Source organism: Ailuropoda melanoleuca, chromosome 1 (genome assembly GCF_002007445.2).
Source record: "Ailuropoda melanoleuca isolate Jingjing chromosome 1, ASM200744v2, whole genome shotgun sequence".
Lineage (NCBI taxonomy): Eukaryota > Metazoa > Chordata > Mammalia > Carnivora > Ursidae > Ailuropoda > Ailuropoda melanoleuca.
The window spans coordinates 77,535,758-77,548,844 of NC_048218.1; the positions used below are offsets into that span (position 1 = coordinate 77,535,758).

At 45.5% G+C, this 13,087-nt stretch overlaps 1 protein-coding gene across 4 annotated transcripts; it reads right to left on the bottom strand.

Annotated features, from left to right (window-relative positions):
• Nucleotides 1-249: 249 nt before the first annotated feature.
• ADIPOQ (adiponectin, C1Q and collagen domain containing) lies at nucleotides 250-12,659 on the bottom strand. 4 transcript variants are annotated; one of them, XM_034661380.1, is made up of 4 exons: nucleotides 12,114-12,659; nucleotides 11,167-11,232; nucleotides 3,674-3,895; nucleotides 250-2,534 (listed from the first exon to the last, which is right to left on the bottom strand). In XM_034661380.1, the coding sequence occupies exons 1-4, from the start codon at nucleotides 12,529-12,531 to the stop codon at nucleotides 2,014-2,016; spliced, it is 1,227 nt and encodes a 408-aa protein (XP_034517271.1). In that variant the 5' UTR covers nucleotides 12,532-12,659; the 3' UTR covers nucleotides 250-2,013. The 4 variants fall into 4 exon arrangements, with proteins under 4 accessions (XP_034517271.1, XP_002914856.2, XP_019650318.2 ...); XM_002914810.4 differs by lacking the exon at nucleotides 11,167-11,232; XM_019794759.2 differs by lacking the exon at nucleotides 12,114-12,659 and having other exon boundaries at nucleotides 11,162-11,232.
• Between the last annotated feature and the right edge of the window lie 428 nt (nucleotides 12,660-13,087).

Consider the following 13,087-nt stretch of genomic DNA (forward strand, 5'->3'; position numbering starts at 1 on the left):
CTGGAAGGACAGATAGAAAAGGGTCTTTGATATCTCTTGAGCCTCTGGTTCAAGCCTTACCTGACGACAGGATAGCTGCTCTGGTCCTTTCATCATGCAAGGGAATGCTTTTTTTTTTTCTTTTTTCCTCTCAAGTGAGAGTTGGGTTTTCTGTCATTCATAACATAGAGTCCTAACACGCAATTTATCCCTTCAGCCCTCTCTAAACCCCATGTCTTTCTCCAAAAAATGAAAACAAAAGGCATGTGATTCAAGTGGTTCTCCTTTTAATGCTGAATAGTATCTTTACTTGTAGAAAATGATGAAGTACAAATACTTTAAAAGACGAAGCTTGGTATGTAGAAATAATAGTCACTTAATGATGAGCAATACACACACAGAAGGGAATCATTCAGAATTTAAACCTGAGAGCAAAAGAAAAAAGCTTCCCATTTCTGTTTATATAGAATGCTAGTAACTCAGCTTTTGCTAAAAACTTTGAAAAGCGTTACTCAAGCTATTGCCTGCTGGGAGGATATTTACCACCATCAACCTCCTATACTTCTTTATTTTTTTGGAGAAATATTTGACAGCTAAAAATTGTGTCTGTTTAGATGTACAGTGTAATGATTTGCTGTAGATAAACATGGTGAAATAGTCACAATCAAGCCAGTTCACACATCCATCACCTCAGAGAGTTCTTTCCTTTTTCTTCTCCTTTTTTTGATTCTTAAAGAACAAGAATAGATTCAGAAGGCCCAGGTCTTTCCAGACCCTGTCGGTACTCAAGGAAAGAATGGTTTCCAAATTCCTTTGTGGTTTTTGCATTGCCAGCTCCTTCAGGAAAAATTCTTTTAAGTATTCTGGAAAGCACAGTCATCCCAAACCTCATGTGAAAAGATTCAAACTATCCAATGGAACAAGGATTAAGTGCTTAAATTCAGGGAGTTCCTAAAATGAAAATGTTTTTGTAGATAAGGATTAGTTTTATGAAGAAACTAAACTGGGGTTCATTCTGGGTAGAGGTGAGATTCAAGAGCTTGGTCCTCATGAGGCATTTATCAAGGACCAGCAAAGGGACTCAGAGGTGAAGGGGGCGCGGTCCTTTTCAGGCAGTTGTCCCTGGCCTGGTAGAAGGATGTCTTTCATACCCAGGACTCTCATCCAGAGTAATACGTAGAGGGGCACAGGGGCACAGTGTGTGAGGAAGGTTTGCGGGAAAGAGCTATCATGTCAGAGAAGCTTCCTGACTAGGTGGTTTTGGGGAACAGGGAGGATTTCAGCATGTAGAGATGGAGGTAGCTTTCTGAGCTGGAGAGAAGAGCGTGAGGAAGACACAGAGAAGCAGAAGTACAGAGTGATTAGTGGTCCAGCTGGGATGGGACCTAGTCATAGAATCACCTTCTCTGAGGGAGCTCTACTGGGGAAAGGCTTAACTCGCCACGAAGACCAACTCAGAGGCCCTCAGTTAACCTGGGTGATAGACCCCTTACCAACAGTCCCAAGAGGCCATGTACTCGTAAAAAAGGGCAGGGTTTCTTGCAGAAGGTCTACAGACCTGGGTTTGACTTCGAACTCTGTCACTTAATACCTGTGTGAGCTTAGGCATTCACCTAACTCTCTCAGGCTCAGGACCCCAGCGTAAAGTGATGAGAATAATATCTTTCCTGTGCACCTCCCAGGATTGGCATGAACATGAAGAAAAACAGTGGACACAGAACAGCACTGTCAAATACCTTCTGGTAGTTCTCTATCTCACCGTATATGTGAAGCACCCCCAGAAATATTATTAACCTTTCATTGCTACTACATAAGAGACCCTTGAGGCCAGGGGCCATGTCTTCTTCAGGAAAGGGAACATAGAATACAATTTTTTGAAAAGATACTTGATGAATGAATGAGTGAATGAATGAATAATGTTCAGAGCCCTCCAACTAGATCACAAAATGAATCTCTTATCTCCACTGAACACCTGTGGACTGCTCTTTCACTTTTGGGTTGTTTGATCTGGTGGAAGCTCGAAGTTAGCTGTGATCAGTTGGTGTCATGGTAGAGAAGGAAGCCTGTAAAGGTGGAGTCATGGACGTTATCTGCGTAGAGCCCGTAAGAGTTCCCATCCCCATACACCTGGAGCCAGACTTGATCGCCCACTTCCAGATGGAGGAGCACAGAGCCAGAGGCCTGGTCCACATTCTTCTCCTGGTACTGGTCATAGGTGAAGAGCATAGCCTTGTCTTTCTTGTAGAGGCTGACCTTGACATCCTTCAGGTAGACCGTGATGTGGTAGGAGAAGTAGTACAGCCCGGGAATGTTGCAGTGGAATTTTCCAGTGCTGCCATCATAGTGGTTTTGCAGATTGTAGAAGATTTTGGTAAAGCGAATGGGAACATTGGGGACAGTGACTCGGCTCTCCAATCCCACACTGAATGCTGACCGGTGCACGTAGGCACTCTCTCCAGGTTCTCCTTTCCTGCCCGGGATTCCCGGAAAGCCTCGGGGACCTTCAACCCCAGTTACTCCGGTTTCACCAGTGTCACCCTTAGGACCTACGAGACCTAGAGAAGTATAAGACCTCAGTGACCGTAAAGAACAGAACTCCTGCCTCGGTTGGTTCTAACCTAAAGCACTGTCCCTGTGACCCTCACCCACAACCTGCCTGACTTACCGAGCAAGGAACCAAAGGGAGCCCTCAAAGAGGTGGGTTATACCTTCTCCTTCTACATCCCTCAGCGGGCATCCATAAATTCATCTCCAACCTCGTTTCCTATAAGTCTCCATCATAGACCCTCTATCCTGCCAACCCTTTATATGCTAGCTCAACCAACCATACTTTTGCTCTCCAAACCCTCTGTGCGGGATGCCCTCCCTCCTTTATTCTGTCTACCCATCCTTCAAGGCCTGACTCAAGCCCCACCTCCTCCTTAAAGCCTTCTTTGTTAATCCAGATCTTCATGGAGAACATTTCTCTCTGTTCCATACCTTGGGCATTTGTCCATATTCAGTTTGGCATATTTGGAATCGACTTTCTTGTAGTAATCCTTAACAGCCTTGTGCTTTAGACTTCTTTTTTTTTAAGTTACTTTATTTTTTTTATAAAGATTTTATTTATTCATTTGACAGAGAGAGAGACAGCCAGCGAGAGAGGGAACACAGGCAGGGGGAGTGGGAGAGGAAGAAGCAGGCTCCCAGCGGAGGAGCCTGATGTGGGGCTTGATCCCAGGACTCCAGGATCAAGCCCTGAGCCGAAGGCAGACGCTTAACGACTGCGCCACCCAGGCGCCCCTACACTTATCTTCTTAACTCACCAAGAGTTCCCCAGGAGTAGGACTGTGAGCTACAAGGATGCACTGAGTGTGAATGCCACTGGGTGGAATGGGAATTAAGTGGAAATGAAGGGAAACATGAATGTGAACAGACGGAAGAATGATGGGTGAGGCGGGGATGGGAAAGGGTACAGGGAATGTGATGTCAATAGGGCAGAGTTGAGGGTACAGGTTTTATAGGTATGACCTATTCTCACAACCAGAAGACCAACTCAAAATTCACTTCAGCTTGCTTATGGTTCACAGAAAAAAAATTGCTTCCTCCCTGTGTCTAGGCCTTTGTCAATAGCTAATGCCCTTGTATCATTCCAGAAGCCGTGCTCTACCCAAGAGAAGTCTACGATGGAGGAAGCCAAACGTCTTGCTCTTACCTGGATCTCCTTTCTCACCCTTTTCACCAGGGGTGCCATCTCTGCCATCACGGCCTGGGGTCCCATTGTGGCCAGGATGTCCTGGGACGCCTGCCAGCCAACCTGCGCAGGCCCCCTTGGGCAGGGGAAGCTGGACTCCAGGCCCTTCTGTCACAGCGTCCTGGCCGTGAGTGGGCAGGACTAGTAGCAGTAGAACAGCTCGTAGCGACAGCATCCTGAGCCCTGGAACCCAGATCCACATTGTCAGCCACGTGAGCGGACCCTACACAGCACGCTCTTCCAGACCTACATTGGACTCGGGCCATCTCAGCAGCATCCACTTCTGAGACCTGCTCTCTCAACACTCACCTCTTCCAGAAGACTTGTCTGACTATTTCCAACCACCTTGATCTCTCTCTTTTCTGAAATTTGCAATATTTATTTATTTTTTTAATTTTTTTAAATTTATTTATTCGACAGAGATAGAGACAGCCAGCGAGAGAGGGAACACAAGCAGGGGGAGTGGGAGAGGAAGAAGCAGGCTCATAGCGGAGGAGCCTGATGTGGGGCTCTATCCCATAACGCCAGGATCACGCCCTGAGCCGAAGGCAGACCCTTAATCGCTGTGCCACCCAGGCACCCCTGAAATTTGCAATATTTAGCATTATTTTTTGTGTGTAATCTCATTTCCTCAACAGATTGTGAGTTCAGTGAGGGCAGGACAACGCTCTTCCAATTGCCTCTTATCTGAGCACAGGACCAGGCTCCTTGGACCAAGTTCTGAGAGTCCATTTGTCAAGAATCTATCCCTTGAGTTTTCCAAGGATAATGACTCAAATCATCCTCTTCAATTCTAAACAACTTCTCTCTCTCTCTCTCTGGCTCCTTCTTTCTTCTTCTCTACTTCCCTCCCTCATTTCTTTGTTCCTCCTCCTCTCTCTCTTTCATTCTCTTTCTTCCTGTCCCCATCTCTTGACTCACATGTTAGACCATTTGGCTTATTGCATATGCTCACACATATGTACACACACATGCATACATACACATGGATGCACACACATATACACACACTTGCACAATGCACACACACACAGCATCTTCCTGGTTAATCAGACAACCAGAGACACACTGTCTCATCAGGATGACGCTTTGCGGCTGACCCTCTGCCTGGGCCACCCTTCACCGCGCCTCCTCACCTGCCTGATCCCTCTGCAGCCTTCAGAACAGCGCTGGGATGTCTTCTCTTTCAGGAAGTCCTCCCTCTCCAGTCTGAGTTGTTGGTTCCTCCTCTGCGCACCCCCAGTGCCCTCGCTTACCTCTAGCATTGCACTTCTTGCTCTAGCCTGTAATTCCTGATTTGCTCATTCATTTCCCCCCTTAAACTACAAGTACCAAGGGGCAAAGCCTGACATACTACAGCACAGAGTAGGGACCAAATAAATATCTTTCTAAGGAAGAAAAGAAAGAGGAGAGAGCCAGAGAGAGGAGGGAAGGAGGGAAGAAGGAAAGAAGAAAGGAAGAGGGAAAGAAGGATGGAGAAGGGAGTGTATTTGAAATATGTATTCTGGGAGCCCCCAGGAAAAAGCTCTAGTGGCACAGGTGGCCGGGGACATCCTGCCTCAGAACTGTTCCTCCATATCCCCCTCCCAGAAGATGGTCCTTTATGTATATACGGGTCCCCTCCCAGCTTCTGCCTCTGATATTAGGGTGATCTTGGTCCCCCAGCTCTGATAGCCAGGGTCTTAGTCTCCCCAACCCTCTGTCACCGGGGAGTTGAGAGAAAACATCACAGAAAGGGGAATAAGTCCTAGGATCCTGGATCGCAAGCATTGCTAAAACCTTCTGCGGCGTTTAAAAGATGCTTAATCCCATGAACCTGATTCTAAGTTAAACACAGTTCATGTGTGTTTTTTCACTCCAAAGACTCAGGATTTTTCATCAGTTTGTTTGTCTTTCAGAGTTGTACAAAGTCTCCAGAATTGGGTTTGGCTTCAGGAGACAGCTCGCCTGTGAGGGATGCAGGAAAAACCTTTGACTGGTGATTTTACCCCCACCAACACACACACGATGTGCATGGTGGCTAGAATCCCGCCTCTGTGTCCCATCACCTGGGCTCTATAGTGCCCTCTCCATGAGACACAACCAACTCATCATTCATTCATTCATTCATTCATTCATATATGTTCATGTTTCATATATATATATATATATGTAGTCATAGATACAAACATACACGGACATGTAGTCAATAAAATCAGTAACATAAACACTTTGTAAACTACAGAAAACAAAAGGATCCCCAGTCCCAAGGCTTCCTCTGTTTATTTTTAAACATAATGAAAAACACACTTTGCATAGAATTATTTCCCCCTATTTTTGCCTTGTCACTTTCTAGTTCTCACGATCACCATTTTAGATGTGTGTGTGCCAGTTCATCAAGTGGATACACTTAACCATTTCTATTTTGTTGAGCTTTTAGCTTACTTCCACTTTCAAATATTATTTTAAAATCTTTAACTAATATCCTTAGTTATATAGCTTATCCCCAAGTTATATTTTGTTACGACATATTCCCAGAAGTAAAATTACTGGGCCAAATGTAGCAACATTTTTAAGGTTCTGGATGTGTATTTCCAAACTGCAGTTTGTTACACTGTTGCTAGGTAGTGTGTTAGTGTGTGTAAGAGACTCTATTAGCTACTCTCACCAGCAAAATTTTAAAAACCTATTTTTGCTGTTGTTAGTTTAGTGAACAAAAGAAATGGCACCTTGCTACTTTGATCAATAGTGAGTTGTACATTTTATTAAAAGCCTATTTCCTAAATTAATTTCCTCATTCATGATACATCCATTAGTGGTTTTGTCACTTAATTTATTAGGGACACAAAGTACTTTTGAATCAATTTGTGTGATGTTTCCTCTATACGGAAACCTCGTCATAAATGCCATGACTGTTTTCTCTGGTGATTATTTTGTAGATTATTCTTTTGTTTACCCTGATTTTTAAGTCACAGAGTTTTAGTTTTTACAGTCAACTCTGTTGCTATTTTTCTGTTTCTAAGTTTTAAACAGTTCTTACCCCTTCTAGCTCTTGGTAAATAGTCTATTTTTTTGTCTTCTATTGTTTGGTATGTTTTAAATTTCATTCTTTAATTCATCTTCGATATTTTGTTTTGGCATAAACTGTGATCTAAAATACTCAAATGATTTCTATTCCAAGACTAGCTGTTTGAAATGGAATATTACTCAGCTATCAGAAAGAACGAATTCTCAACATTTGCTGCAACATGGACGGCACTGGAGGAGATAATGGCTAAGTCAAATAAGTCAAGCAGAGAAAGACAATTATCATATGATTTCTGTCATCTATGGAACATAAGAACTAGGATGATCGGTAGGGGAAGAAAGGGATAAAGAAAAGGGGGGTAACCAGAAGGGGGAATGAAACATGAGAGGCTATGGACTATGAGAAACAAACTGAAGACTTCAGAGGGGAGGGGGTGGGGGAATGGGATAGACTGGTGATGGGTAGTAAGGAGGGCACGTATTGCATGGTGCACTGGGTGTTATACGCAACTAATGAAGCATCACTTTACATCGGAATCTGGGGATGTACTGTATGGTGATTAACATAATATAATAAAATAAAATTAAAAAAAAAAAGACTAGCTGTTTGAAGTCACCTTTGGTTAATCCCTCCCCTCTCTATTGAGCTGCTGTATCATTTAGTAAATATCAAGTTTTAATATGATCTTATAAGTAAAGTGAGAATTGAGAATGAGATAGACTGATAGAGGGAAGGGGGGGGGAGAGCGGTCATAGAGCAACAGGCGCTGCCCCCTGATGGTGGTGAACCTCTAACCAAGGCTCCTTACCAGCTACATGTACCTTTGTCGCCCTCTACTGGATTTCAAGGGCTCAGGCGGGTGCAGTCAAAGACGGCTGGAAATGACACACAGCCTAGGCTTGGCTTGTCCCAAAATAAAAAGAAAGAGGTAAGTTAAATTAGAAGCCAAGGAGGGGAAACCAGCCAAGCCCCTTCCGTATTTAGGAAGAATACTTGTTCTGAGGCTTTTAAGACCTCATATGCTTTCAGTTTTTCACTATTTTTCACCTTCCTCCTTTCTCCTTCTACGGTTAGCATTACAAGTCCTGAGAAGATCTCTGAGAGGTTGTGTGCTTGCTTTCCACCCCCCGAATGAGGAGGGCAGAATCTATGAGGCTGTGCTCTTTTCCACAGAGAGATAGGAAGAGAGAGTCCAGAACATGAGAACTGGTGGGGGCAACTACAGAGGAACCCAAAGATAGGAGATTGGGGGCTTTCTCCAAACTGTTGGGGAGAGTGTGAAGTCAGAAGGTCTCTGGAGTTCTGTGGCTCCTCCTCCTCTTTTGAAAGTCAAGATTCTCTTCTCCCAGCCCAAGGGAAGGCATTCTGTCCTCAACACTTCAGTATTATGGACGGATTTCTCCAATGGCAGGGACAACCAGTCTGGGTTCCATGACAGTGGCATGGGGTGGAGGTACTGAGAAGAGGGGTGGGGGGAAGATGGGTACACCTAGTTTTGGGTGGAAAAATCAGCAATGGATAACGAATGAAGGTCAGTGAGGAGATGCCACTTTAAAAAAAAAAAAGTCTTCCAAAATTATCTGGGCTCTTTGTTTAGATGGGGCAATGGTCACCCTTTTCTTTGGAAAGACTTCTATTTCTACAGGAGAAAACGTTATTAAACAAAACTGTAAACTAAGACTCAATGGTGTCTATAAAGAAAACTTTTATATGGAACGTGAAGCGAAACCCCAAGTTGCACTCATAATTCTGTTTTCGCAGAACTCCATTTGTAAAGTCCTTACCTCACTTAATGTCTCATTTCACCCTCACAACCATTTGGAGAGACAGTATGAAGCAGAACAGGATCACATGCTCTATGGTCTTGGTGCTCGGGCGAGAATAATTTGTTCTTACCTGTAACATGCGTCAGTCATATATTTGTTGGAGGATTAAGTGGCAGAATCCGTATAAAGTACTTAGAACAGTGCATGGCCCATGTCAGTGCTTAACAAATGTTAGCTCTGACTGTACCCATTTTAGAGCGGAGGAAAGTGAATTTCAGGAAAGTTAGGTGACTTGTCCAAGATCCTAGAGCTTTTATTTTTTTCAAGATTTTTATTCATTTATTTTTGCGAGGGAGAGAAAAAGAACACGCAGGGGGAGGGGCAGAGGGAGAAGCAGACTCCCCGCTGAGCTGGGAGCCCGATGTGGGACTCAAACCCAGGACTCTGGGATCACGCCCTGAGCCAAAGGCAGACGCTGAACTGACTGAGCCACCCAGGCGCCCGATCCTAGAGCTTTTAAAGGTAGAAGAGCTGGAGATCGAATTCTGGTCTCCCAAAGCCCCAAAATGGACTCCCAGGCATAGTTCAGAGGAGGGAAAAAAAAGCATCAGGATCACACATCTGCCTTTTCATATTCCACTCCGTGGGATGGGGGCCATAAGGGAAATAGCTCGGGAAGCCCCCCGGATTAGGATGCAGGTTCCCTGGCTCTAGGCTCCACCGTGAACACGCTAGGTGACTTACATGCCCCCACCTCACCTCCCGGATCTCCTGCTCTTCCCCGCAAATGTGATTGTTAATGATATTAACCCTTACCTAGCCTATGTCACAATCTTATTGTGAGAATCAATTGACTAAAAGTATGAAGTATTTTATAAACTTCCACACATATAAGTGAAGGGAAAGGAAACTAGCAAACATTTATGGACCACCGGCTACAGACCCCCACTCTACATCCACCTGCCCTCTCAGCTCATTTCACCCCTACTACTCCAAGAGGTGGGACTCAATTCCCACAAGAGCAATCCCAGGACCAGGGAGGGTTAGTAACTTCCGCCCATGCATAACAAGGAAAAGAGTGCAGGGGTGCAATTTAAAATCCAAAGCCGAGTTCTTTCTACTGCACTGGCTTTCATGGTACACTGTGTATAGGCATGGATCCGTCCGTTTTTAGAACTGTGTGAGAGGTTCTCTGGATCCTAAAGGGCCGTATTCTGACCCCTTATTTTCATATGTTAATATACATGAGAAAATCCACTTTGACCTGCTGGAATTTCAGTAACAACAGCAGAATCTTGTGAAATGCAGGATGGGGTCTCCTTTGGGACTGGGAGGAAACAGAGCATTAGGTGGGGGAAGAGTCACCAGATCTGGTGCCAACTCTTCCAGCAGGAAAGGGCACTAAAGCACAGATCACTAAGCCCCTGCGAGCTGGAATGGACCCCATACGTCGTCTCACCCCTGTCCTGCTTTTACAAACAGGAGGTTAAAGGGAAGGAAAAGGATGCGTTTATTAGAACCTCATAGAGGCCAGCTCCCTCACGAGGAGCTTTTACCCGTTATTATTTTATCTATTACTTATTTTAATCTTTACAAGAACTCCATGAAGCAAGGAAAATAATCCCAACTTGAGAGATGGGAAAAGTGAGCGATTAAGGGAATGATCCCTGAGGCGTTCCTGGTCTGACTTTCAAACCAGTAAGTTTCCCATCACATTACACATCCTCTAAAAAGCCTTCTCAGACTCAACTTCCTAATCTGCTAAATGTGATCACATGAGGGACGTGGGAACACTTTGAAATTGGCAAGGGTGCTTTGGAGTAGAAATTGCATAAGGCACTTTCAAATGTTATTTCATGTAACCTTCCCCATAGCCCTGCTCTTGATTCCACTGTAGAGAAGATTCTGAGACTTGAAGAGACCAAGATACTGGCTTAAGATCACACAACTCTTAGTTGAAGTGCTGAGTGGCTGGGAAGGGGGAAAAAAAGAAGAAGAAAGATCATGCAACTTTTGTGGGTTCTATGAAATTGCCATTTGTAAAGGTTAGAATGGTAGAATATTGGCAATTTCACATGGTACAACCTAATGATGGATGACAGAATCAGGAAGCTACTCAACTCTGTCTGGCTCCCAGGAGGATTACCTGAAAACCTTCACTCAACCCTAGGAGAGCTGCCCGCATCCCCATGCCCAACACACACACACACACACACACACACACGCACGTGCACACGCACACATGCATGCATGCACACACATGTACATACACACACACATGCATAGATTCTCAAGGAACTAGTAAAGCAGAACAGTCCTCTAATGCATTTTTACATCAGTCTCTCTTCAGATGAAAAAATTCCTGATTGAAAACTTCTACTCTCCAAAGCTTCGACTTCCTGACCTCCCCCAAGCGGGGCCACTAATCTCCTGTCTTGACATGGAGTCAGTGGAAAGTTTGTCCCTGCCACTACCTTAGAAAGAACAAGAAGTCAGTCCCGTGTCTCTCTTTACAATTCGTCCAGAACTCAGGGAGGGAGGCAGCAAGGAGTGCCAATTAAGCAGAATTCTACTTCTCTGCCTCAAGAACAAAGCTGACACCCCCATGCTCCTTTGGGCATATTCTAAGAGTATAAAGGGCTCCCCTGCTCCCCCACCTCATCCAGAGGAACCCACCTTACCGCTTATGAAGGGAGTCACCAGGAGTGAGATGGAGTGAGATGGCTGCGTCCCCGATGAAGCTTGATCTGAAAATCAGAACCCACACCCGCTGGCACAGGAGGGCTGGACTGATCTCTAAAATCCTTCCCACTCTGACCTCTGCCTCTACACTGGAAACAACCAGAAGCCTCAGGTGTAACGCTCCCTGGGGCGAGCAGGATTGGGCTTGGCAAAGGCCAGGCAGACCCATTGGTCTCTGTCAAAAAATGTCATCTAAAAATAAGATTTTCATAAGTTTTCAGTATATTCCAAGCTCACTCTATCTCATTTGAATGTCTCAATCATCCTGTGAAATACCCCCACATCTGTGTAGATATCCCCGTATTTACAGATTCCCTCAAATCCAGACGATTATGTCTCACTCATCTTTGTATCTCACTAACTCTACCCAGTGTCTGGACTTATAGAATCTGCTCAAACAATATTTGCTGAGAAGAATCAGGTGGTGGAGCTGGGTTCTAGACTCAGCCTGAGGTCAGAGCTCAGGTTTTCCCCAAGCTGCCTTTCCGTGTGCTTCTTTCTTTGCCTACCCAGTCAAGCTGAGAAGTGAATTATTTCCTTCTCTTCTTATTTAATTGAACTCTATCACTGGGCCATCTCTCCCTCTTCATTGATCCCAATCTTTTCTCTGGGTAGGCATCTCGCCTCAGAGTGAATTGGGCAAAATTCAAGATGGCCCCAGGCATTTTGATCATAGGAACAGCCCCTTTTCTCTTCAAGCTGTGGAAGAATCAAGGAAGAAGCCCAAGGCCTGTCTGCTTCTACCAGTGCTGCCCTGGCCAGAGTTTTGCCTGTACCCATCTGTACCCTCTATGACAAGAGAGCCTGGGCAAACCCCAGCCAGAGGCTCCATTGCAAGGCAGCCACCCCCACCCCCAGCCTGGAACTGTAATCGACTTGTTCTTACCCTCAGGTGTAGAATCAGCCAAACTGCAGTCAGGATGGAAATGAGGAGATGATCCAGCCTCAGCAGCCTGGTACTCAAGGGGGGCAGGCAGTCCCCACCCCACAGTTGTCCCTTCCCATTGGCCAACCCTGTGAGGGCCAGAGGCCAGTGGGCGGGCACCCTCCCCTGGCAAGTGCTTCAGGTCTCCACTCTGGGGAACCTGCTGCAACCCCCCTTTGGGCTTAGGAAGTTGAGTTGGACCCTCAGTCACGGCACTCACATTCTCTTGGCTCGTATGTTTGCTTCCTACAACAACAAGAGAAGATGGGGCAAGGGCGAAGCCCAGAAAAAGGAAAACAAGCCATCTCTGCATCAGAGGGCAAAGCTTCCTCCTGTAAAACGAATTGTCCAGTGGTTCAGGAGACCCCTCTTTCCCCATAGATTTGCCCTAATAAGTCAGCGACACCGATCGCCACCACCACACTCCTGCTCGCTGTGCATGACAAAGTGCGAGATTGTGGGGTTCCGACAGAGCACTTCAGAAGGGGGACTAGTCACAGCGGCGGCAATAAAACAGGAAACAGAACACATTCTCGACTCTCTGGCCTGGACCCCAAATTTGGGGAAGTCTTTGTGTGTTAATTCTGAGAACTGAGGTGAAAGGAAGTTCCTGGGGTGGCGTGGGGCAGGGCCAGAGTAAGACCTTTAGGGGCCCTGCATTCCAAAAAGTTATGGGCTCCTAACCAACCCCATGGAATTCAAATTTGACACAGCAGAAAACTTCCATAAAATGTGATATTGGAATACCATCTCAAGATTTTTGGATTCCAAAATTCTGAATAAGGTTTTGAAAATGAACTTTTTGTGGGTGTGTGAGCACTCGTTTTGCCAGTCCTTTAAGAGTATTGCCTACTCTACCTATTGGGGAACCCGGCTCTGGGCTGGGAGCGGCCTGGAGGACCAGCGGCCGCCTCCCATGTAGGTGGTCCTAGAAG